This window comes from Lissotriton vulgaris, chromosome 4_1, assembly GCF_964263255.1.
Source record: "Lissotriton vulgaris chromosome 4_1, aLisVul1.2, whole genome shotgun sequence".
NCBI classification, from domain to species: domain Eukaryota; kingdom Metazoa; phylum Chordata; class Amphibia; order Caudata; family Salamandridae; genus Lissotriton; species Lissotriton vulgaris.
In genome coordinates this window covers 1,118,221,271-1,118,248,650 of record NC_141691.1, presented here as the reverse complement: position 1 = coordinate 1,118,248,650, position 27,380 = coordinate 1,118,221,271, and the positions used below count along the sequence as shown (strand labels likewise).

General features: G+C 41.6%; 1 protein-coding gene across 1 annotated transcript in view; it reads left to right on the top strand.

Moving 5' to 3' along the window:
- LOC147722959 (dynein axonemal heavy chain 5-like) overlaps positions 1–27,380 on the top strand; it is a 1,378,573-nt gene that overhangs the window by 404,745 nt on the left and 946,448 nt on the right. Inside the window, exons 33-35 of the mRNA XM_086965349.1 lie at positions 2,802–2,913; positions 3,204–3,332; positions 11,125–11,324. Of these exons, the coding sequence (XP_086821475.1) occupies positions 2,802–2,913; positions 3,204–3,332; positions 11,125–11,324 (441 nt within the window). The remainder of the gene's footprint in view (positions 1–2,801; positions 2,914–3,203; positions 3,333–11,124; positions 11,325–27,380) is intronic.

The following is a 27,380-nucleotide window of genomic DNA, read 5'->3' as shown; positions in this document are numbered from 1 at the left end:
TATGGAGTGTTCTTGAGGACCTGGGGTTGAATTTATCTATTCATAACTTTATTATTGCTTTGTATAAAGATGCGGGGGCTAGGGTGCGGTATGGTCAGAGAGGGGAATGCTCCCCAAGATTCACCATTGCAAGAGGTGTGAGGCAGGGGTGCATTCTAGCCCCCCTGCTTTTCTCTCTTTACATAAATGCTGTTGGTGACTATATGCAGAGTTTTGAATGTGACTACCCTAAGGTGGAGGGCCATGCCGTCCCAATCCTGTTGTACGCAGACGATGCGGCTATACTGTCTCAAACAAGGTTGGGGCTGCAAAGGGCGGTCACTAAATTCACTCTCTTCATGCAAGAAAAGGGTTTGAAAGTAAATATTGGTAAGACCTTTTCCTTGGCTTGTAGCAAGGGAATTAAGAAAATCCCATGTCCGATATTTATTGGAGGAAAAAGGATAGATACCGTAGAAGAATTTCCATACCTGGGTATTTGCTTCCATAGAAAGGTGACCTGGCAGTCTGCTGTTAAAGCCAGTAAGTTTGCCTTTATTAGAGCGATTGGGGCACTTCGAGATTTTGCTAGCAAAATAGGGGGGAGACCAGTCAAGCAGCTTATTACCATCTATAAAGCAAAGTGTGTTTCAACGGCAATCTATGGTGCTGGTCTCTGGGGGATCGACATTATAACATCCATCCAGAAGGTTGAAAATCAGTTCCTAAGATACCTCCTAGGAATGCCGAAGTCAACATCCACTTATTTGATCCATATAGAGTTGGGGCTACCTTTCATTCCCGATATAATTAAGTCTGAGCCCATTCTCTTATGGCATAAGATTTGGACTACCATAGAGACGGCTTTTAATCGAGAAGTAATTGCTGACAGCCAAAAATTGGAGGGGGCTAAACATATCAAATGGATGTCTTTCATCAAAAGGTTTTGCTTTGAAATTGGTCGCCCAGAGTTTTTTACTGACCCACTAAGTTTGGAGCTAATTTCCAGGAAAGCTCTCAGAAAGCTCTTAATGGATCATTTAGAAGCCAACAGATGGACTATTCAAAGGGATAACAAAACTGTTTTGGCTTTTCAAAGGATCACCTTGATCCAGGGACTACAATTATATCTCGCGACTGACATTACCTGTTTTTCAAGAATGCTCCTTTCTAGATTCAGACTGGGCTCCTTCTTTCGGTTAATTACCTTCCCCTCCTGCAACGACTGGTCCCGAAACCTGCCCCCTTGCCCTTGTGATGATATTTCACCTCAATCTAACATCCATTCTATATTATTTTGTAAATACTACCTAATTCCTAGAAAATCCCTATTGAAACCACTATTGCAGACCTGGGGATTGCGGTCTTGTAAAGATGCTTTCGACCGCTTACAACAATTGGAGAATAAGGATGTGATACTTATTATGGAAAAGTTCTTGAAAATGCTGCTAAAATTTAGGAACTCGTTACGAGGTGACATATGAATTTGCATATTTAATTATTGTTCCTCTAACTTTTTTAATACTGTTTTTATGAAAATGCTAACTCCTCTCCTCCCTGAAGTCATGTTTTTCTTTTGGCATTTTATAGATTTACACTTGGATTTTAATTATAAATTGATTGATTAATGTAATGTATGCTTTTATGATATCTTTGTGATTATCGAATAAAGCTCATTTTGATTTGATTTGATTAGGCACTTACTGCCTATTTGTACCGCCCCTATATTTTATCCTGATCTCCAGTAGCCCGCGCATGCTTGACCTTCTCTGATGATAGCCTGAGCCACAAACCCCATGACCAGGGTCCTTAAGCACACACTCTTGTAATACCAATTTTGTCCTGTAACATTCTGTCGCTAGCACTCCCATAAACCACCAATCGATCTCTCCCATACAGAGCCACTAACCATGTTCATAGCCATCACCTATTGCTTTTTCTCTCTCCCTCCACTCCCGATATGTACAGTTTCCGCTTTGCACATGTTACAAGAATGTGCACAAGCAGTTATATTTATTCACTTTTTTCCCCCCATTCCTTTTATCTCGTGCACATCCCGTTTACAACCACTGAACGCACTTCACTTATGTTTTGGATCGCTGCTGAAATCCTCGCCATTCATTTATTTTGTTTCCTCACCAAATCACATGTTATGATATGTTTTTTCAGCCCTGATGAGTCACGGGTACTTCCCTGTTGATGAAACACGTGTCGGCTGGCGTTTGTTAATACAGAAAGAATAAAAGACCTATATAAAGTTTCTTACACTGCCTTTTCCGGTGTGCACTGTTTTGTCTCAAACCACTGTACTACCAATTTTGTCTTTACCACACGTGTGCCCAGTACCTGCTGTATAGAAATTAGAGTCTTTATGGCACAATATGTCTAAGGATGGTTTCAAGCTAAAAAAGGAACTAATTAGAACTTTCAGTGAAATGAAATGATTGTGACAGTCAGCAACCATCCGCATTGAGAAAATCTCGCCAGGGGCTGGCCTAATGCCCGAAAATCACTCTAGGGGATGCCAATTCTCACTTGTACTCACCAACCTAACGTTGGCTAGCCGTGTGCGAGAAAACTCAGCCACACGGCGGTTGGCAGACTTTTGCTGGAACTCCGCTTTGAAAGCATAAAACAAAGTGCACAAAACTCTTTCAACTCCTCTGGCAGAGCATAATTTATCACCCACCTTCTAATCATAGTGACTTATTACCCAAACATGGTCAATATATTAACAATATCATTAGTGGTATTAAGACATAACCTGCATTGTATATGCCTTACATTTTTCAGTAATCCCAAGCCACTTTCTTCTGTTATAGAACTCGTAAATTGCCAAAAGCCTTGAAGGAATGGCAAGCTTTTAACGACTTGAAGAAGAAGATTGACGATTTCAGCGAAAGCTGCCCCCTGCTCGAAATGATGGCAAACAAAGTTAGTTCAACACCCCTTTTTGTTTATATTTATGTTTCTTTGCCTGTTTCTGTGGCCAAGAAAGAATGATTTCCGGTATTTCATTATAAAAGATCAAGTTGCTCTCCTCGCATCAAGTTATGCCCTTGATCTGAAAAAAAATAACACTGGGATGTGAATTAATAAACAAATAAATGTATATATATTAAGAAATAACTGCTTCCATTGGTGGACTGCAGCATGACGTGTTGTTGAATTGTTCATCAGTGTATTATTGCCATGATTTTACTCCTTTCTGTTGATGTCAATAGGCAATGATGTCACGGCACTGGTCAAGAATCTCACAGTTAACTGGCCACCACTTTGATGTTGAGTCTGAGACATTCGCTTTGAGGAACATAATGGAGGCCCCCTTGCTGAAATACAAAGAAGATATTGAGGTACTTACTTTACTAATGTATAAAGCACAAGTTAATAGATGAAAATGTCACCTTGTTGATGATTTCATCAATATAAAGAAATAGAACTGTGCAGTAGAATATAGGAAACCTGTGATAGCATAATGAGCCAGATTACAAGTTGGACCAAGTGGTATCACCAGGCAGGATACTGCTCTTCCCAGTTACAATGAATTTGCTGTTTCCGGGCCTGGAATTCCCAGGTTTCAAAACACAGCACCCCATAATATTTTTGGCTGTAAAACCCAGCTGGTAAAGTCACTTCTTAGGTAAAGCTTCTAAAATCTGGAACGACCTGCTGCAAGATTGACCTCAGAAGTTGCCAATACTGTGCAATAATTTGTACTTTTTACAAGGTGTTGAGCAGTCGTTTACTCAACCCAAAGACCACTATTTCAGTCAGAGATATTTATGAAAGATACTTAGTTGAATTAGCTCGAATTGAAAATAGAGGTTTTTTACTAGCCTCATCTTTCTTTATTTGTTGTCTATTGTCTGAATGTTGTCCGATAAGTGTCTTTGTTCATGTTGCATTTTTGGTATTGATACCTCGTTGGTTTGGTGTTTTTTGATTGAAATAATTATTTGTAATAAGTGTTTCACATGTTGAACATTTGATGAGTTTTTGCTAACACTCATCCAAATTATTCTTTTGTTCAATTGGAATACTATTCTTTGTCCTAAAAACAAGTTAAAAGAAAAATAAAAATAAAAAACAAAAGTAATAAACCCAATGGAATAAAATATCTTTCATAAATATCTCTGACTGAAATAGTGGTCTTTGGGTTGAGTAAACGACTGCTCAACACCTTGTAAAAAGTACAAATTATTGCACAGTATTGGCAACTTCTTTGTTCATTTTGTATCTGGCACAGCCTTACTGTGCGCCTGCCAAAACCCTCCTTGTTACATAGTACGTTAGCGGGCGCTTGCTCGCGAGGTTTTCGACTATAACAGTTGAAATATTCCCCCACGGTGACCTAAACTAGGCCCACCTTTTGTATCACTCTCATTTACGTCCCTTTTTCTTAGTTCTTGATTTGTATGAATGTGTTTTGATGTTTGAATGGAGTGCAATTTTTGAATGAAGCGTTGTATGACTTGACTAACACAATCACCATTCACTTGCCAACACCCCTAGAATGTCAGAGGAACAAACATTCGCTTACAGTGAAGAACATATTAAAAACTTATTGAGAGACCCTCCTCAGTTCGGATCAGCTACCTTAAGTAACAACGCTCAAACAAACAATGAATCAGACAAGCTAATACGAATAAAGAAAAAACAAATTCGTACAGATTTACATGGCCACTATCTTCTTCAACACCTCAGATCTGGCACAATACCATCTGGTCTTATTGTAAAAAATATACCGGTGATCTTTACGGAGGACGCTATTTACAAGAAAGGTTTCAGCTACATTGAAACAAAATGCAGTAGAGACCTCATGGTGCTAACTATAGAGACAGCGCAGAGATTATCAAAACTCCAACTTGAAGAAATAGAAACCCTTGAAACCGAAATAAAAGCTAACCCCTTGATCCAAGACTCAAAAAGTTTACTTGATAGAGTTGAAAAGTTGATTCTTGAGTTTAAAGATTTTACAGTACAGCAAAAGGAAAGCAATTTTGACCGAGACAAACGCAATTTCAGCTACGAAAAAACATACCCCTATCTCCAACAGGATTTTTACTCACGCCCGGAGTCACGTCGATTCCTCACGGACAATCAAGGACGATCACGTACAAAATATTTGACTTTTTCTGACACCTCATCATCATCTGCAGGCAGTGAGTCCGATCAAGGAAATTCGCGTCCTCAATTTACACGGAGAGGTGGATATCAAAATCAAAATCAATATCAACAACGATTCCGCCCCAATTACCAACAAGCAAATTTACAACAACAACAACAACCTTTTTTAGAACAGGACCAACAAAAGACCAGAGGCAAAACAAGATTCCAACAACCTTGGGAAATGTCAACAAGGCGACAAAACTACAAGAACTGAATCAAACATCTATTTTCAATCTTTCAAATAAAATTCTCACCTCAAGTGAAACAAGTGCTTTGCAAAAAGGACTCTCTTTTGTACCATCAAAAGCTACCGATTTCGTGCGGCTCAAACTAGAGTTTATTGAATTTTGTCGAAAGATACGCCTTATTATTTTCTTCGCAGATAAAGAAATGGGACCACAAACAGAGATTACTGGATTAAAGAAAAAATCCAACTTTACCCCACCCATTCACAAATTACCCAAGGAGGTCTTATATTTTGAAAAAACCGTGTTATCCGCCATTGTCTCTCATGAGAAAAAGAATAAGGGATTTGTTTCACCTAACTTATCTCGTCAAGAAAAACAAGCATTGCTTTCAATCAAGAATGATGCAAGCATTATAGTAAAACAAGCCGACAAAGGCGGAGCTATCGTCATTTGGGGAACAACAGAATACGTGGCGGAGGCCACAAGACAGTTGACTGACGAACAATGTTACCGTAAAATTAACTATGATCCAACAAAGGAACTCCAAAACACACTATCGGACATTTTGACTCGAGGACTAGAACAAGGCTTTTTGGGAAAACAAGAATATAACTACCTTTCCAACAAACATCCACGGATCCCCCTGTTTTATGTACTCCCCAAGGTACATAAAAACGAACAAAGACCACCGGGGAGACCGATTATTTCGGGTTGTGGTTCTCTTTTTGAACCTGTTTCTAAGTTTATTGACTTTTTTCTTAAACCATTCTGCACCCAGGTCAAGTCTTTCCTTCAAGATACAACGGATTTTTTAAATAGATTACATGAACTTCCATTCAATCCAGAACATGACCTTTTAGTGAGTATGGACATTGTTTCATTATATACCCAAATCACCCAGGATCAAGCTTTGGAAGTCCTAGAGATATTCCTGAATAAACGAGACATGCCATCTAAAATTCCAACAGAATTTCTTTTGGAGTTAGCAAAAATGGCCCTTACGAAGAACTATTTTAAGTTCAAAGACGATTTCTACTTCCAAATTCAGGGATTAGCTATGGGGTGCCCTTTTGCCCCCGAGCTGGCTATACTATATATGAGTCAATATGAGGACACTTTTATATACAACAACAACCCCTTTCGTGAGTGGATCGGTGGTTGGGTCCGATTCATTGACGACGTGTTCTTCACATGGACTGGGAATAAAGAACAGCTTGATCTATTTCACACATGGCTCAACGAAAGAACAAGAAACATCAAATTTAGCCTTGAATCATCGACAACACGCCTCTCCTTCTTGGATGTTGAAATTTATTGCTCAAATGGCCAACTAGTAACAACTTTGTTTAGGAAAAAATCTGACCGCAATAAGGCTTTAGACTATTCTAGCAATCACCCAAGAAACCTAAAACAAAATTTACCGATAGGGCAGTTCCTCCGAATTCGGAGAAATTGTACATTCAAGGATGAATATCTGTCACATGCAAATATCCTTAAAGAGAGACTATTAGATCGTGGATACCCAGCCAAATTGCTAAAAAACGCGATAAAACTAGCGTGGTGGACCCCACGTGAAGAACTACTTCAAAAGAAAGAGAAGAAACAACTAAATCGGACGGTTTGTGTTTCAACCTTTTGTCCTGCATCCAATTTTTTGAAAAAAACAATTCACCAAAATTGGCATCTAGTAAAAGAAATCAACGAACAACTCAAAGAAGTGCCACTCTTTGCTTTCAAAAAAGACACAAGTATAGCCAATCAGATCGTGAGAGCGGCCGTACCTAAACCCAAAATAATGACTCTACGAGACTATGTAAGCCTACCTCCCATCACAGGCCATCACAAATGCGGCACGTGTCTATGTTGCAATTCAACCATCGAAGGTGATCTTTTTCAACATGAGGGCGTGTCATGGAAACATGACCAGTTCACGAATTGCAAAACGCGGAACATAGTTTATGCCATCACCTGTAAGTGCAACAAGCTTTACATTGGGAAAACCAATCAAGAAGCCAGACATAGAATGTCACAACACAAATCTCGTATAAAAAAGAAAGTATTAACAGCTCCACTTGTCCAACACTGGATTGATGAATCTCATGGGGATGAGGATTTCAAATGGACAATTATATCAAAGATAGAACCAGACCCACGAGGTGGCGATTTAGAGGCCAAGTTAAGACAGAGAGAAGCTATGTTAATTCTGAAGTTTAATACCACCATTACAGGCTTTAACGAGATGTCCGAACTGTATCATCTGTGAGTCGATCTGCACACCCGTTCACATGTCATAGACTAACTGAGCGTACAGTACGTAACTTTAAAAGGGATTTTTTTGTAAACATGTTTTAAAAGGATTTTTAAAAAAAAGATTTTTTTGACTAATACAAGTAACCCGCTCCAGTGGTATCTTAGTAACACCCCCGTTTTATAAACATTCTTAACGAGTCTCTGTTGTAACCAAATGACACACAGAATGCTTTTTGAGCGCTAAAACTACAACTCCCATGAAGCCATTGATGTTACATGACAACAACCCTGGTCAATATACACCTATATTGCTTAAAAAATCAAGAATCGGGCACCCGACGTGTATATGGGGCAGCCCCTGACTTATCCCCTTCCAAACATGTAACCACGACACACATCCGCACTGGATTGACTCTCGTAATTAACGGAGACTACACCTCCCATGAACACCGCGTCTACTCTTTAACCGCGTCCGGGTCATCACGGAATTGAATATGCCAGAGTATACGGCGTCTTCCGCCCGAGAGAGCGAGGAGCGAATGAAGGAGGATTGAACATCTTGCTGCAGGTAAAACAACGAGGCTTCTGCCAAACGCCCCATTTCATGGCGCTTTTCACGAGCGCGACTTGTTCTTGCACCCACGCTGTCCGCCGGCAGTGATTTTTTGATACATGCCCCGACCATGGGAAATCACCCGCCCATAGGAGTCATTGCTTTAATAAGAATACTGGTTTCTGTTTCTCGGTTGTCATGGTTCACACGCCATGCAAATCACACACTCGTTTGTCTTTTTCAGGAATTACCTACAAATTGATTGAAAAGTTGGATTACTATTCGTTATTCTTCCATTAATTTTGACATTTGGATCATCTACACAAGCAATTATGTAAGTTGCTTTTTAATTCTAATTCACTGTACATTGGAAGCACGAATTACCCCCATAAGCATTGCAATTTACTGAGGACGGCCCCTTTTTCTGTTTTAGATTTTATGACTTGAACACTGAACACACAGGTATGATACAAGTACGTGCTGATCAGTATGTGAGTTGAGGGTTTCTCATGTGTGGTTCTGACTGAGTGTCTGTTCACTTATGTTTTTCAGATTGTGTCTGTCGGTCCTGAAGAGAATCCCTGGAACTAAACAGGGATTCGAAACGCGTCGACCCCCCCTCCCTTCTCCGCTATGTTTGATTGATTCTGTTTTGCGACCAACAGTCCCTCAAATTTGTACACATAAACACATAAAATTTAGTGTGTGGTCGTATATGCAAAAAGATATATCTATACAGGCATGTTTTCATTTGTATGTATAGGCCTACCAATGACTAGAGCAGAGATTCTGCAATAGGCCTTAGTTGAATTAGCTCGAATTGAAAATAGAGGTTTTTTACTAGCCTCATCTTTCTTTATTTGTTGTCTATTGTCTGAATGTTGTCCGATAAGTGTCTTTGTTCATGTTGCATTTTTGGTATTGATACCTCGTTGGTTTGGTGTTTTTTGATTGAAATAATTATTTGTAATAAGTGTTTCACATGTTGAACATTTGATGAGTTTTTGCTAACACTCATCCAAATTATTCTTTTGTTCAATTGGAATACTATTCTTTGTCCTAAAAACAAGTTAAAAGAAAAAGAAAAATAAAAAACAAAAGTAATAAACCCAATGGAATAAAATATCTTTCATAAATATCTCTGACTGAAATAGTGGTCTTTGGGTTGAGTAAACGACTGCTCAACACCTTGTAAAAAGTACAAATTATTGCACAGTATTGGCAACTTCTTTGTTCATTTTGTATCTGGCACAGCCTTACTGTGCGCCTGCCAAAACCCTCCTTGTTACATAGCAAGATTGACCTCAGCTTGTGACATCCTTGTTACACCACTAGCCTTCCACCACTCCAGCTGCCGTAACCTCTTAATACAATATTAATAAATCCTACCCTATTGGCCCTAAACTACCTAACACTGATCAATGCACCCTCCTCAAACCTTGTCCATCTAGCTATGAATTTACCATGTTACCTGGTGATTAAAATGTTTTGGGAACCTATCAATTGTTTCTCATTTATAGACATTAGGTTTCTTCACACATATCCAAGAAAACACTGGAAACACGGATTTGGCCCTTGCTTCTAGTAGTAGACAGGAAGGTTGCAATTGCTGCATTTTTCAGGGAAATTATTGCTTTCACTAAAAAGCATGTACCCTGCTGACTTCCACCTTTAACCTCCTACTCCCTAGAATATCCACCCATCTGAAGAATGAAAGAATCGGTGGCTTTTTTTTGCTTTACATCATTTCTGATGGACAGGTTGCCCTCCACGCCCTCATTCATTTTCTCCAAGTTAATTGATCATACATGCCCCTCTCCTTTACTGCTCCTCTCAGATCAGGGTTAATGCTCTTGGGCAGATCCCTACAACAGTGTCCTGTGAGAAATGGACCACAGTTTATCATAGCCGAACTGGCCATTGCGCCACTCTGGCTTTTCTCCAGTTTGGGGCGGGTGGGTGGCTGATTTCTGTTTAGGATTGGTTGACATGACCCAACAATGGGGCCGAGTCACAGAACTAATTTGAGATAAAATCCTAAACTTACTACTTTTGGTATTCACAAAAGGCATTTAGTAGTAGTAAAGTTAGGTCTCCTAACTTTACTACTACTAAACTGAGACAAAATCCTAACTTTATGACTTTCGGTATTCACAAAAGGCATTTAGTAGTAGTAAAGTTAGGATTCCTAACTTTATTACTACTAAATGCCTTCAGTAAATACTAAAAGTAGTAAGTTTAGGATTTTATCTCAGATTAATTCTGTGAATCGGTCCCAATGTCTCTATGACACCATTCTTGTTGTGGCCTGTTGCAATGTGGAGCTGATGTTTTCTGTCGGGCTGATTTAAGTTTCCAGTTGAAATTCATGTTCATGTGTTGAAAGGTCACCCTAGAACCTGTGAATTCATGCGCCATGTGAGTGCCTACACGCCATTGCAATCTTTTCTGGTTTTTATTTATTACCACAGACAAAAGGTGGTTGGGGCTCGGGTGTTTCATAATTAGACCACACAAACAGTCTATTTCCCCTTTCACAAGTACTCTATCCAGACATATTTGTTAAGTGTTGTGGCAACAAATGGCACGGAAAATACAGACACTTTTGTGATATTAGAATAAATATTTCCTCATTTGAAAAGCACGAACTTTTCACCCCTAAGGGTATCTAGGCACTGGGGGGCCTTGGGGGAGATTAAGTGAGCTATTGCCCAGAGTCACATGATGCTGAGCTGAGCTGCCGCCGGCTCTGGGATCAAGCCATGACACCCGTCCTCTGGAGTCAGCCGCTCTGGCTGCTGTGTTATGAATTTACTTTTCGATTGGTAACTTAAAACATTTTCTTAGGTTTATTATCTATAGCATGAAGACTCTGCACTTGCATGTCCAACCTATCATTAGTTACCTGTTTGGGAACGTAGGGAATGGACCCGGTGCGGGAACCTCTATTAGAAACAGCTAAATACCAGTGTGTTTTTATTTCAGGATATTTGCATCAGTGCTGTAAAGGAGAAGGATATTGAAGCTAAGCTGAAAAATGTCATCAATGAATGGAGCTCACATGTCTTCACTTTTGCTCCCTTCAAATCCAGAGGAGAGCTGCTGTTGAAGGGTTCAGACACCTCGGAAAAGATAGCCCTAATGGAAGACAGTCTGATGGTACTGGGGTCTCTGATGAGTAACAGGTGATGACATGTTTTATCACTTTTAGAGACTGAAAAAGGGCAAAATGTCCACTAATTGTTGCAGTTGGTGGTAGGCCAGTTCCCCTGCTTTCTTATGTCCTCCAATGTAGACTGTCCCATGTTGTGTAGTGGTATATTGGCAATAGAATGAACACGATAAAAGGGGTCCAAAGTGAGTATGTGACCCGTGATTTCTACACTCTTGTTATTATGAGTTACAGAAAAGATTGAAAAGTGAGTTACAGAAAAGAGTGAAAAGTGAGTTACAGAAAAGAGTGAAAAGTGAGTTACAGAAAAGAGTGCTAAGTGTTTGGTAATCACATGAGAGCACTTTTATCACATTCAGCTCATGTACAGATGTACAGAAATGCAGTGTTGTTCCATTGCTGCGATCCAGAAATGGAGCATTGAATAAGGCAATACCGGGCATTTTAACTGCTACAGAATGGCGTAAACTCTTCTATGCATAACACCTTGCAAACTACTGGTAACCATTACTACCACTAGCCATTCCCTATGTATGTATACATAAGGCTTAACTGGGGGTAATACTGTGCGTGCCGTCAGTGGCGACATATGTACTCATTTGGGGTACTGCTCTCGAAATGAGGTCCTCGTTGATATCTTTGGCATACAGAGATACATCACTATCCCCAGGTTAAGCCGAATTATCAGTAGCCACTGAATACATGTACATTGCTAAATTTCAGTGTTTGTTTATTCACCAAAATTCTCATCCGTAATGAACTGCTCAAACAAGACCTGTGCTGTTTTTCTGCAGCTGTGACTGGTAATGTTTGGTGCTGTGCCATTGAAAATCATTCTTATAGTAATTGCCTGCCATGTTACCTTTGTAGTTTTAATGAAGCAAAAACAGGAAAGTGCCAAATTCCTATGGCATATGCAAAGGTTTCCAAAATCATCCACACTGAAAAAGTTTAGAAGTTTGGGAAGGCCTATGCATGTAAATCTGCAGTAGTCCATTCTTGAAAGGATCTGTGAGCTTGTTAACGCTCTCTGATTACCAGAGTTCAGTGTTTGGACAGTTTTCTCTGCTTGTTCATTTGGCGACTCACCCCTTTGAATACCTCAAAGTCGAACAAGATCTCCGGGTTATCAACATTAACCCTAGCCACCGACTACGAGGCTTCATCGTGTCACAGTTGGCTGGCCAGGTGAAGTAGAGTGTATTTTTGTTGGTTGCTGTTATCAATGTTTTAGCACACTGATATGAGACCAGGTGAGCAGAGACATTTCTTCTTCATTAAATGGTGAGTGTGCACCAGCCAGTTATTCCGACTCCTCAATGCACCCTCCTTCCTGTGGTGGATCTGAATGTCATCTCAGTGCTTTTGGAACTCTAGGTGTGTGACTTAATTAACTGAATTAGAAGGCATACACACATTTTGAATCATTCAAGTGACCATAAGGATCACTGGCTCAGTGGGAACGGTGCAGCCATTTTAATGCTGCTATGGTTCCCCCTATCCTTCCTTGCAAGACCCTCAAGAATAATTTAGTGGCCGTATATCATTTGTGGCATGAAAGGCTACGACAGATTAGGGTTGATAGGTGATCCGTTTGAAGCCACCTTCAGATTTGGATTCCTTTCCTAGTGTGAGATCTAAGGCTATATTGCCGGCCATGTATATTGCTATTGGCCCTTCTGCTCGCATGAATTGTTTTTAGCTACCTCTGGAACAAAAATCTCACTTGGGAAGAGTAGGTTATACATAATGGTCAATGGATAAATTAGTATTTTAGTCTTTTAAGCCAGCTTTCTATTTCTTCAAAGAGCGGTGCATTTGTACCATGTTTTAGAGCGTCTAGAACTCCATCCTACTATAAAAGCATAAATAAATGCAGGTATATGTATATCGAGGGTGGATATAAATTAATTTTTCCCAAATGCAGGTAGGGCCCCTTTTGTGGATTCAGTATCTTTATTTCCAGTACTGTTTTCTCATTTTGAGCTAGGTCATTCAATTTGAAACCTGAGATGCATGTGGCATGGATACAACTATTGTGGTGAAGAGGGATGATTTCTAGGGGAATCTTACAGTTGTGCATCGTTTACAGTATGAGGTTGTAGGTGATAAGTTTCTTATAGAGATTATTCAATACAATAAGAACATGCTTTTCAAACTCCAGGTCCATTATTTCCTGCACTATTTTCATCCACGTTTTGTTTTACTGCAGTCAGGATCCTTTTGTCAGAGGGTGATGTCTTGGTAAATAAGACTGCCCCAATGTAACATTTTTGATGGACCCTACAAGTCAGTCCTTCCCTCCAGCTTGTAGTTGTGGTAGTCTCATTCTGGTTTTCATCCCTATATTTTAACAATGGCCAATTCCGCTGCAATGTATCTGTTATCAGATTTTATTTCTGACTTGTATTGCATAGGTGCATCCATATGTAGTATGACCATGATGCTTCTACACAAGATGAATTTGAGCTGGTAAGAGCTGTCATACTCTCAGATATGATTAAATTAAATGGATATGTGAATATGTGCGTGATATCTTTAAGTCTCTGGTATTGCGGCGGACTCCTGATTATAGCAGAATTCAGTCTGGAAATATGCCCCCGCTTGTCATCTTACATCTTCTTCACAACTCACATTTTTAGTTCTCAAATTTAAACTTCAAAATGGGGAAAGAAGATCCTTTCATGTTTGGGTCCTTCCTTCTGGACTTCTCTGCCCTCTCACGTTCGTTCTGAACCAGTCTTTTTGAAATTCAGCAAGTCATTAGTCATGTCTTCCTCTGTCATCAGGTGTTTCCTCCTACAACTACAGCACCAAAGGCCTATTTATGAGTCATTGTGCGTTCATTTTCTAGATTGAAACTAAGTCCAGAGTGTAGCCATTTTTGGAAATGTAAGCCTTCCAATGTATGTCGAACCCTAATTGCTCAGTGTTCTTCATTATGTCAATTATTTGCTTCTTAATTAGTCTTCGGCCCACATGTAAATAGCCTCCATCATGAGGTTTTCCCCTTGTGCACACGTTTGTAGAATGGAGGCCATGTTGAGAAACATATTCAGGAAATGAACATGCATGGGCTGCAGTAGGCTTGGGTTGCGTAGAGTAAGATTATCTGGCTGATGAATCTTTGATTGTCTCGTGTTTAAAGTACTTGCTGAGTGTTCAGTTGATCTTAGTGCAGTAGAGGCCTCTCTTGCTTCCTTTTTTGTCCTTCCTATTTTCAGAGTGGTTTCCAACACTTGAGGGCCTGCTCATTGCTGATACTCATGGAGGTGTCTTGGAATCGTTGGTTTGTGAGGCTTGACATATCCTTATATGCTCTTCCATCGAGTCATGTGTCACCAAGGGATGCTTTGATTATGAGCAGTTGAATGCTGCTCCACCAGATGCGTGTTCAGTATTAGGGTGTGAATTCTAGCTAGGCTCTGTCTTTTGGGTCATTTCATTTATCCTGCATATTGAATAGCAAGGGATAAGTTGACAAGGACTGATTTCTGCTTTTGACCCCTTCAAATTTTGTGCCTGAAGTAGAGCCTCTCATTGCATTCATGCTTCGCATTCGTTCAGCACTCGTTCAGATGCGGAGCTAGAACCCCTGTTTAAACCGCCTGTGGGGCGTTTTATTCCAGAAAGATGATATTTTATTCAACACAATATCATGCGGGGAATGAGATTCTGATATCAATTTATGATCAATTTAATAACTTATCTCATTCATCTATTTTGGACCGCTAGTATCTGTCATTGAGTAAAAGACAACCCCCACATAGGTTAGACAAACCCCATTAACTGACGCCACTCTGAAGAACCACTTACAACTGATAAAGTTTAAAAGTTTTATATAAAATTCAAAGTTAAATGTGAATTACAATCCTCTCAGGATAAATCTCAAAGTGTACAAAGAAATACAAATCAATTCCAATATCGGCAATTTAAAGCTTCGATGTGAAGTGGTTCCTTGGCGTCATACAAAGAAAGAGAAAAGTATCACGTTAAATCTGTCCCTACTCTATACTAAGTGACATCCCTACTTCGCAAATTCCTAACCTAAAAAGGTGTCAGCAGTTTGACTCCCAAAGGAGTTCAAACTCTCTTAGCCTCTAAAGGTAACTTAAGTTTAAGAAGCAGTACCCTCTCTGCCTACCCATCCGCTCTTCTAAGGGTCCTCGGCCTACTGCTTTCTTACGCTCTGATCTCTCTCAGCGCATCTGCTCAAATCATCTACCCTTCGCCCTTCGCTCTGTTCTTGGTCTGAGCTAATCGCCTTCGCTCATCGCTGTTCGCTAACTTATCCCCGGGGTGCTGTCCCTAAAATACACAATCACAGTGTGGGTGGAACGCCCCTTGACGCCCACCACGGACTTTCCCCGATGATGTCAGCTTCTAGCTTCGTTCATTGCTTCACTCTTTCGCCGTCCGTTAAGTTGACCTTTCTCTTTAGATGTCATCTTCGTCTTCTTGTTGGCGACTTCAATTGACACTTTCAAATCAAGAGTCATATGAACTTTAACAAGACTTTAACTTACGACTGCTATTCTTTGACCTTCTAGGTCCTGTGAATGGTCATTCAAAAACAAGTCTCAAATTCTTAGCGCTTCCTATCACGTTCAGGCCATAAACCTTGTCCAGCGTTGTCACCTTAAATCTAACAAGTGCTAGACTTCTTGGCTCTCACGTCCACATCAAGCTATTTACGACTCCTGTAAGTCCACTAAATTACATACATTGGACTGTGCTCCTGCTAACCCTTGGTCAGTCAGGTTAGAATCACAAATGGCCTAAACCTTTCTAACATTCTTAAAACCTTCTACACAGTATAACCTTTAACACACATTTATATATTCGTATTTAGCAAAAGTCAGTTACATATATGTGAATACATTCTATATTACATACAAACTACATAGGGTATAACTTTATATTCTCATTCGCTATATCGTGTTATACATGTTCTACGCATTTCTTCACGTTACATTTCTCCGTTTCTCCGTTCAAAGTTACACACGTACATGGATTCTACTTTGCACGTTCTACATTTCTTAAGCATTTCTACACCATCTCTACATCAGCCCACTACATATACGGGCCTTCTAAATCTAATACAGGTTCTAAAGTGAATACAGTTACATTTCCTATATTACTTTGGATTATCTCGGTTATCTATATGCTATAAGTGTCAACTTCACATTACGATATACGTTTCATTCCTACGTTATACGATGTGCTTGTAAATAAGGCCTATACATAATTTTTATTCAAATTTGCGCTCTCTCAGTCCCCCCTTTGATGACTTCTAGGAGTCATCACTAAATGCAATTTGAATATCATCTCTAAACAGAACTAGTTACAATATTCCCTCTTTTCATCGTTTCGAGAGCTCTTAAACTTTTGTACTGTTGATCTTGTAAAGCAGCTAATCTCCTTTCTTGCTCTCTCATTGTTCGTTGTAACCGGTTCGACCTATACCATTTATATAATTTTACTGAACCTAACAATGTGATTATACAAATTAATACTATCAATACAGGCTTTATTATGTACCATACTATGCTTTTACCAAGGTTGGCAAACCAACTCCCAACCTTTCCTACTCCATGACCAACTTTTTCCCATGCATTTATTTTTGATAAATCTTCGATCTCTTGATGAATTTGTGTAATGTTCCGTATGACTTTCTCAAGTGGTTTTGAATTATCAGGAATATAAGTACAACATTCCTGGACCTTCAAAGCCTTACAAACTCCGCCTTCTTTTGCTAGCAGTACATCTAAAGCAAGTCGGTTCTGAAGAACCATTGCTCTAATCGACTGCATCTCACCTTCTACCAACATTAATGATCTTGCAGTACTTGCAGATAATCTATCCACAACTGTGGCTAGTCTCCTGATCTTAACATCGTTAAGTATTAAACCTAACATAGGAAACATTGCTCCAAATACATCTCCTACTACTTCTGCGTCTCCTACTTCCCTTTTCGCTCTCCTCGAAGCCTTTCCTTCTATTATCGCTACATCCTTTGCATGATATATTTTGGGGAAGACAATTGCCAAGTAACACGAACCATACCAATTGTCAGGTAGTTTTACATAGACATTTCTTCCGCATACAAAATACACATTCGGAATAACTTGCATCTCCTTCATGAAATCTTTCGTATAATACTCTAATCTAAAAGCATGATCACAATTCACTTCACCTACAAATACATTCTCGTAATACGTTTTGCTTCGAGTTAAACATAACTTCCCTTTCTGCGTCCTATCCAATGCTATTGGACCATTGCTACCCTTCTTCTTATGTGCTTTCTCTTCTTCGGTCCAATCCGTTTTCCATTGTCCTGACATTTTTAAAATCTTCTGCCTTCTGTATCTATCATCTACTTGTCCTATAAACTTTTTCTCTACCTCTGACACTTTGCAAGTTAGATTATTTCTGCATGCATATGATGTATCTAGTGTATCCCATGGAAGAAAGAATTTGGCTAGTCTATTCTCCTTTTTGTAATAGTCCCACTTATTCATTTGCTTATAATTCGGAACTTCAGGCAGTACCGAATCATAATTTGAAAAGTAGTACTCAAATCCTTCCCTACCATAAAATATACTAAGCAATAAACTACATGTTATCCCATAAGTCAATGGGAGATGATGATATCTAATGCCTTCGTCTACAGAAGCCGGCAATTGCATACAAACATAGCAATCTTTGGCCTCCATGGCATCGATATACTCATATAACAATTTAGCATATGCGTTTGACCTAAAATTTCCCTGTGACTCGTCTATATGTAATCTACGAGCTTCATCTGCTAGTAACGCCTTTTCACGTATAACATTGCTCTCCTCCTTCTTCCCCACAAGAGCAGGTCTCAAAGTCGTTACAGGCTGTACATTTGCTATTTCCTTATCACTTTCATGTCCTATCATGTAGGATATGGTCACTACTGTAATTATGAGAAATATTACTATTGCTATCAGTGTACCTACTATACATCTAGCTTTTCGGTTTGGGTTGCCGTTCTCCATGTTATCAAAACAGCGTAGCTCCTTCTTTTGCGAAAAAGTTTTTTTTTTCTTCTGCAGTCTTTGTTTGCTTTATTTGCTTTCTCAGTCTGTAAAGTGCTTTTTATCAACAAAGTCTCTTTTTCACAACAATGTCTTTTCTCTTTTAGCAACAGACAACCCTAACCCTTCTCCGTCCTCTAAATGTAATCCCTAATTTTATTCTTCTTTCCACTCGGTGCTAGGTTATCTTCTTCTTTATAGCTTATATACAAAAGTCTCTTATGCATCAACAATTATTCTCGGACCTGCAGCTTTCACAACAATTTCTAACAATTCAAAACGAATAACTTTTTCTTCTTCTTCTGGCATTTGCTGGCCAAAAGTTGGAAATTGTAATCTTTTCAGCACTAGATCTTGAATTTGACTCAAATATGGGGGTATTGGAAGTGTGAAAGTCAGTAATCCCTCAGTCTCGAGTCCAGGCGTCAACATCCATATCTCCACTGCCACAAATGGATCGTGATCGATTACTTTCACTTTCTTCACTCTCCCAGATTTCTGTCCCCAAGACATCTGCTAGATAAGTCCACTCTGGGGTGGCGTACCTTCTGCAGGGCACACGTACCCTTCTCGATCTTCGTGGACTCTCAGTTCCTGAGTCTGTCGTTTCTTCCTCCTGATCCGATTCTTCAGCGATCGGGACAAGAGTTCTTTCTTTCTTTCCTTCCGAGCTTGGCCTTTTCCTTCTTTCCGGCCAACTGGCTTCGTCACTCCTTGTCCTTCTGCTCCTTGTTCTTGGACCAGACTCTTGGTCACTCTCAGTTTGTTCGATATCTGTGTCGGACTCCCAACTACTTTCTTCTCCTGAGGCGACTTCGGTCTCACTGATGTCCTGACCCTCGTCGTCCTGTTCCAACACAGTTTCAGTTTCTTCGATCACCTCCACAGCTTGGCTTTCCCCCTCTATGGCTTCTCCGTTTCCCGCCGGATTCTCATCCGAGAGAGGAGCTGTTTCTTCTAGAGGTGTTGGCACTCTTCGGGTGTGTGAGGCATGTATCCAGTTTGGCAAGCCTCCACACTTTACCGCAGTATTTGTCACAAGTATGACTTGAAAAGGTCCTCGCCAACGCACGTCTAAGCAGTTCTTCCTGACATGCTTCTTCACCAGGACCCAGTCTCCTGGACTCAGGTCATGGCACAAGTCTTGTGCGGATGGAACCTCTGCAGCCTGGACCTGGAGGGACACAGAATTAACGGCATCAGATAGTCCCTTGCAGTAGTCCAAGATCAAATCGTCTGTGATGTTCACTAGCGCTGCAGTCGGAACCGATGGCAATCTCATAGGTCTCCCCATTAGCACTTCATGTGGAGAGAGGCCTGTTTTTCTATCAGGTGTGCTACGTATGCTCATAAGAACCACTGGAAGTGCGTCTGGCCAACTCAGGGATGTTGCTGAACAAACTTTGGCAAGTCTGGACTTTATCGTGCTGTTGATTTGCTCTACAATCCCTGAAACTTCTGGTCGATAGCTGCAGTGTAACTTCTGATCGATATTCAAAGCTGAACATAGCATCTTCACCACTTCGCTGTTAAAATGAGTTCCTCTGTCCGATTCCAAAGAGGATGGCACCCCAAACCTCGGTATCAACTCCCTAAGTAACAGTTTTGCTACTGTAAGTGTATCGCACCTACGTGTAGGGTAAGCCTCAACCCATCTAGAGAATATGCAGACAATCACTAAAACGTATCTGAGTCTATTGCATTTAGGCATTTCAATAAAATCAAGCTGCATTCTATTGAAAGGCCCCCCAGACCTCCCAATGTGACTCAACGTGACTGGTGTTCTCTTTCCTACGTTTAGCTGCTGACAGATCGCACATCGCTGACACACTGCTTCTGCCGCTACTCTAAATTTGGGATTAAACCACGTTTGTCTGAATACTCTCACCATAGCATCTCTTCCTATGTGTGCTGATCCATGCAATTTCCTTGCCATTGGACTAACAAGTTCATTTGGTAAAACTGCTCTCCCATCGGCAGAGATCCAGAAATTCATCTCGCTTCTGGAACAACCCGCTGTTTCCCAACTCTTCTTCTCATCATCTGGTGCATTCTCCTGTACACATCTCAATTCATCCCACGTATCTACAGTATCTAGCAACATTGTCAACTCAGTTCTTTCCTGAATTCCCCCACTTTTACATCAGTGTGAGAATATCCCTGTTCTGCGCAGTAACGCGCTACTTCATCAGCATAGCGATTTCCCTGCGACACAAAGTCTACATTCTTTGTATGCGCGGCACATTTGACCACTGCTATAGCTGTTGGGCCTTGCAATGCCTCTAACAAAAGTCTCACGAATTCTCCATTCCTAATGGGAGAACCCGAGGAGGTCATGTAACCTCTTTGAGACCACAGCTGCCCGTAATCGTGAACTACCCCGAAACCATACTGGCTATCGGTGTATATGGTGACTCGAAGTTTGTCGCCCGCTAAGCAAGCACGAGTCAAGGCAACAATTTCAGCTACCTGAGCGGAGTGTACTCCTTCCAGGCAAGCGGCTTCTATTACTCTCGTAATTGTGCAAACTGCATAAGCTGCTCTCAGCTGACCGATATTGTCTCTTACACATGAACCATCAACAAAGAAAATTTCATCTGGGTCAGTCAATGGCTCATCTACAATATCGGGTCTCGGTTTGGTGCATAGTTCAGTCACATCAAGGCAGTCATGATCTGTACAAACTTCGTCATCCACCCCATTCGGAAGTGGCATCAAAGTTGCAGGATTCAAGACAGAGCATCTTTTTAGGGTCACATTCTCGGCAGCCAGTATGACTTGCTCGTAGCGTGTGAGCCTGCTATTTGTCAGATGCTGAGTCTTCGTCCTGGTCATTAACAATTCCACAGAATGCGGCACGTACACCACTAACTGGTGTCCCATCACCACGCTTTCCGATCTTTCAATGCTGACACCCGTTGCAGCTACGGATTTGAGACATCCGGGCAACGCTGCGGCTACTGGATCTAATGTAGCCGAAAAATACGCCACTGGCCTGTGCGCATCTCCGTGGATCTGAGCTAAAACTGCTAAAGCGCATCCCTCTCTTTCGCAGCAGTAAAGCAAAAATGGTGTTGTGTAATCAGGCATCCCTAAAGCCGGGGCGCGACATAAGTCCTCCCTCAGCTGCAAAAATGCCATCAAACAATCCTTGTCCCATGGTACCGGATCACTTACTCCTTTGTGCGTCAGTTGTAATAAGGGTTTTGCCTTCAGTGAGAAGTTGGCTATCCACTGCCGACAATAACCGACCATACCTAGAAACATCCTGACTTCTCTTTGCGTTGTAGGCGCGTTCATCTTCATAATCGCCTCTATTCTATCTGGAGACACCTTCCGCTTTCCCTTTTCAATCCTATGGCCCAAGTATTGCACTTCAGTCTTACAATATTGCAATTTACTTGGAGACACCTTGTGCCCATTCTCGGCCAAGTGATTTAACAAGGTTACGGTGTCTTCTCTGCAAGCTTCCTCAGTTTCTGACGCAACTAGGAGGTCGTCTATGTACTGGACTAGAACCGAATTCTTGGGCAGTACTAGACTTTCAAGATTTCGTTTTAATAACTGGTTAAAGATCGATGGGCTTTCTGTATACCCCTGAGGGATACGACACCATGTTAAGACGCGATCTTCCAGCTTAAAAGCGAAAAGATACTGGCTCTCTTCATCTAAAGGTATCGAAAAGAAAGCCTGGCACAAATCTATCACGGTAAACCATTCAGCTTGGAACGGTATCTGAAATAATATCACTGATGGATTCGGTACCACTGGACAACATGAGACAACAATATTATTAATCTTCCGAAGATCCTGCACTATTCTGTATTTTCCACTAGGCTTCTGCAAACCCATAATCGGGGAGTTACATGGACTACCCACGATTTCCTTCAGTATTCCCTGTTTAATCATCGATTCGATCACAGGCTTTATTCCTGCAATCGTCTCTGGAGTCAACTTGTACTGTGGGGTTCTTGGATACTCAGCATTGGGTCTTACCAAGATTTTTACTGGTTCTACTCCTTTGATCAGTCCTATTTCTTCTCCAGTAAAATCCCACACTTCAGCTGACACTTTCTCCCTCAAATCCTGTGGAAGTTCCTCCACTGTTAAGGTAGGGTATAGTTCCACGCACTCTTGCGAGTTTATAATTTTAAAATCAGCATCCTCGTCGTTGGTCTGCACTTCTACTCCTTCATGTGTGCAATGTATTGTGCAATTCAGTTTACACAACAAATCTCTCCCTAGCAAACACACAGGGCTAGAATCACAGATCACAAACTGATGTTCGTCACTGTAATTCCCTATCTTTACTGACACTGGTTCGGTCAGAGGATTCGTCATCCTCTTGTTTGCGACTCCTACCACCTGAATCGTCTCTCCCGATATTGGCAAACCTGGGACTACCGCTGATCTCAAAGTGGATCGAGTGGCCCCCGTATCCACCAAAAAGGTCGTAGGACATCCAGCTACTTCAGCCTCTACGTATGGTCCTCTCTGATCTACTTCCAGGGCTGCTCCTAGAGTACAGTCTTCCTCCCTGTTTACTCGTTGCCCTGTAAGAGGATCAACGTAATAGCATTCTTCTCCTCCTACGAACAATGGCATTTGTCTATAGGTTTTCCCTCCCTTCGGGGCTGCGGCTCCCTTAACCACGTTATTCTGTACCTCTTCCTCCTCTTGTCCTAATTCTCCTGTCTCGATATTGTAAGGACACTCGCGTCGCCAATGTCCCACTTCGTTACACTGATGACACCTCGTTGTCTTTTTCAGTGTCGCAATATCCATTCTCGGTCTCGGTCTTTCCTCCTCATCTCTGCTCTGATTATTCTGTTTCTTTGCTTGCGTTCCTGTTCCCTGTTGCCGCTGTCCACCCTTTCCAGCTGCTTGCATTTGTACCAGCATTAACTTTTCCTTGAGTTTCTTTGCCTTCGAATCTATTTCATCGCTACAGTACCTTGCATACCGCAGAATTTCATCTAAAGGCTTGTTCTGCCAACAGATCAAATGCTGTTGTATCATCAGGCTTATGTCCGGTCTCAACCCTAAAACAAACTTCGACACAAACTGCCCTATGTCCTTAGGATCCATTACATCTAACCCACTGTACTGCTTGAATGCTTTCAGCAATCGCTCATAAAACTCATGGACTGTTTCCTTCGGCTCCTGAGTAGTTCGATCTATCTTAACCCAGTCTATATCGTGCACTGGCACTTTCTCTTTTAGCCATGTTATGACCCTCTCGTATTTTTCCATGACTCTAACTGATGGACCATTTGTCCGGGTATCTCTCGGAGGCTCACAAGTAGGCCATTCAACACTAAGCTTGCATGCCGTCCACAAATCTCCGGGTACTACGATATCGAACAATGTGTTCAAATCGATCCACAGTACCTTCGAGATCTTCACGAATCTTTCTACCTGCTTGTACCACTCGACGGGATTTTCTCTAAGCTTTGGGAAGGAATTGGTAAATGCCGCCAAATCCCCCCTACTCCAGGGTACGTGAACGTAGTTTCCGTTCGCGATTTCTCGCAATGGGAAAGCTTCCATTCGCATTAGGTCTGTATCCGGGGACCTCGTAAGTGAACTCCTTCTGACGGATCCCTTCTTAGACCATCTTTCCTCCCATCTATCCAAATCTTTCCATATTCTGATACATGTGATCAGTTCCCTTATGTGTACCTTCAGCGCGATCGTTCTACGCTCATCCAGATCTTGATCTGTGCAAGTTAGCCTATGGTTACCCTGTAAAGCCTTAGTTCGTGACAGGTCTATCATATACCTATTTGCCAAATTAGATAAATTTTCATGAGCTGACCTCGCTCTTCGAGTAATATCCTTGGATAAAAACAATATTTCATCTGGTGTATACAAGTCTAATCTCTCAATCGTTACTGTACCATCAATTATTTCGTCCAAGTCTGATTTTAAGCTCATTACATCAATCCGTCTTGCTTTGATTTCAGCTTTCAGTACCTCAGTCCTAGGTTGTTCTCTCATACCCCTCTCACCTCCACTATGCGCCCTACGCCTGAACACAGGTGAGTTATGAGGAGTTTTCTTTCCATCTCTTTGTTCCCACCTCTCTAGATCCCAAGCCTTTCCATCTTCCCGTGGGGTGTGGTGGAACATTACTCCATCCCCCATCCCTACACTTCGTCGTTTCGGCTCGGTTTCTCCGGATACGAGATAGGATCCACCGTTCTGTTCTAAACCACTGTAACTCTCTTGCTGTCTGGTGTCGCTCAATAAACGATAAGGTCCTTCATGGCCCTCCATGCTCCCGCGATCTCGATCCTGATCACCAGAAGTATGGCGAGACGTTTCGCGACTCCCTATATTCTCGTGACTTCGCCCATGATCACCAGATGCATGGCGAGACCCTTCACGACTCTCCATGTTCCCGTGATTCCAATGTTGCACTGTTTCACCCGGGGTATGGTGAGTGCATCTGAAAGTATTACGGTACTCCTGCGTCCTTCGTTCCCCTTCACTAAAGGTGACGCGAGGCACTTCGCCACACCCTGTACTCCTGTCGTCGCACATTTGCCTATTGCCACTGATAGTAGGACAATTATTTCCTCTGCTTTCCTGACTCCCTCTCTCCCACTCCGGGCTGCTCTCGCCAGCTCCACAATGAGAGAGAATCCTGTTATCCTGATCTCTCCACTCAGCTCCTGTTTCTAAACCTTTACTCCGAATCTCTTCGGCAGTATCCCATTCTTTCAGGTACTCCCTTAGTTCCTTATGGGTTTTCGGTTTAGGACCCCTCAAATCCATTGGCCCTCTTTGACCTCCCTGTTCTATCCTGGGACCCGTTGCGGAATCTAATGGGGTACTCTGAGTCATTGGTGCTAGTATCTGCCTCTGAGGATCCCTATTCTCCATCTCTGCCCTTTCCCTATCCCATCGTGCCTGTTCCTCCTGCTGGACCCCTTCTGGGTTGTAGATTGACACGATAGGGCCTATGGTAACCGGTACTTGTAGAGCATCCGGCATTTGATAAGACCTTGCATGTTGCGTTTCTGGCATTTTCTGGACCACGAATCTTCCCACTACTCTCTGTTCGGAACTAGATTGGGGTATTTCCTCCTCTTTCCTGGCATCCCAATCTGTTACTGGGATCGATTTATATTCCCCCCATCTAGCTCCGTCCTCTTGTGGTAATATGGGACTTGCGGCCCCTCCGCTGTAAGGAGGTGGTCTATCTGTCAATAGCCTCTCTATCAGATCCTCTTCTGTCTCGCTTTCCTCATCTTCCTCTAGAGGTTTCTTTTCTCCCGTAACTTCTAGCATCGGGTACAGTTTATCTGCTTCTATCTTTTGTACTCTCCATTTCTTAGCTTCCTCATCCCATTTGGCATCCTGTACTGCCTTTACTGATCGTCTCACTCTTTCCTGGCGCCTCTTTACGCTCTTTTCGTGTGCCGTTCTAAACCATACACTAAGTGCTTCGAACTGTGTTGGCCTCGGTAGAGGTCTTGTTGCAAGCATTACCGCTTTTAGTTCATTCAACACATCTAGCTTAAACGTTCCGAATCTAGGAAACGTCAGTTCCTTATTCCCTTCAGTTAGCTTATTCCACTCGGAGATCCATAGTATCGAGTGCAAGCCTACATTCACTGCCATATAATAAGCTGGTGTGCCTTCTGGTGGAGCTTCTTCTCCGGCATATAAGTTTCTTCTATTCCTCCTAAAGAGTGCTCTCAAACTCTTAAAACACTTCATTTTCGATAACCTACAACTTTCCCTTTACTCTTCCTTATTTACGTCCCGATGACAAACCAACCAATCCCTACGCGGCTCTCGTTATTCGGCCTATCTCAGTGCGACTCTTCGCTGACGTCTGACAAACTAACCAATCTCAACTCGGTTCTATGCTGACGTCACTCGTTCCCTCTTGCAGCAATTCTCCTTCTTTCTCAATTTGTCTCACGATTTCGCATGCGTTTTCATTCATACACTGAAAAATGACTACTTCCGTCCAAGCGATCACTTTTCTCTGACTGTACGGCCACAGTCTAACTGTAATTGTCACCTTAACTGAGGAAACGTCTTCCCTCTTACGGTCAGACGATCGCCTCAACTGATAGGTTACTTACACACAGTAAACGTACGACCAGCGTCCGCTACTCATTCACTCACTCATACGCTCCCCCTATCATTGGTCTGTCGGGAAATCAATGGTACCTCATGACTCCCTTTCAATGGTAGACAAATTACTCTGGGTGTTCGATACACCCGAACCACTTAAGTCCTTCCCTGGAGCTTAAGATTTCATCCGGTTGCGCGCGCTCACAACCTTCCCTCAATCACACTACAGGCATTCAACTCCGCTTGACATTACAACACAAGTACAACATAAAACACCGCAATCTTACAACGCATGACCCTTATACTCACTCTCGACCGACTCTGCTGCTTTTCTCTCGTCGCACCGTCAGCACCGTCTTCGGCTGAAATTCTTCTTCTGGTCGTCGATGACTAGGGACCTTGGGGTAAACTAAACCTGGCCTAGGTTGTCTTCCTCAAGAAGATAACCATCATTACTCTGCTACCAACTGCGGGGAATGAGATTCTGATATCAATTTATGATCAATTTAATAACGTATCTCATTCATCTATTTTGGACCGCTAGAATCTGTCATTGAGTAAAAGACAACCCCCACATAGGTTAGACAAACCCCATTAACTGACGCCACTCTGAAGAACCACTTACAACTGATAAAGTTTAAAAGTTTTATATAAAATTTAAAGTTAAATGTGAATTACAATCCTCTCAGGATAAATCTCAAAGTGTACAAAGGAATACAAATCAATTCCAATATCAGCAATTTAAAGCTTCGATGTGAAGTGGTTCCTTGGCGTCATACAAAGAAAGAGAAAAGTATCACGTTAAATCTGTCCCTACTCTATACTAAGTGACATCCCTACTTCGCAAATTCCTAACCTAAAAAGGTGTCAGCAGTTTGACTCCCAAAGGAGTTCAAACTCTCTTAGCCTCT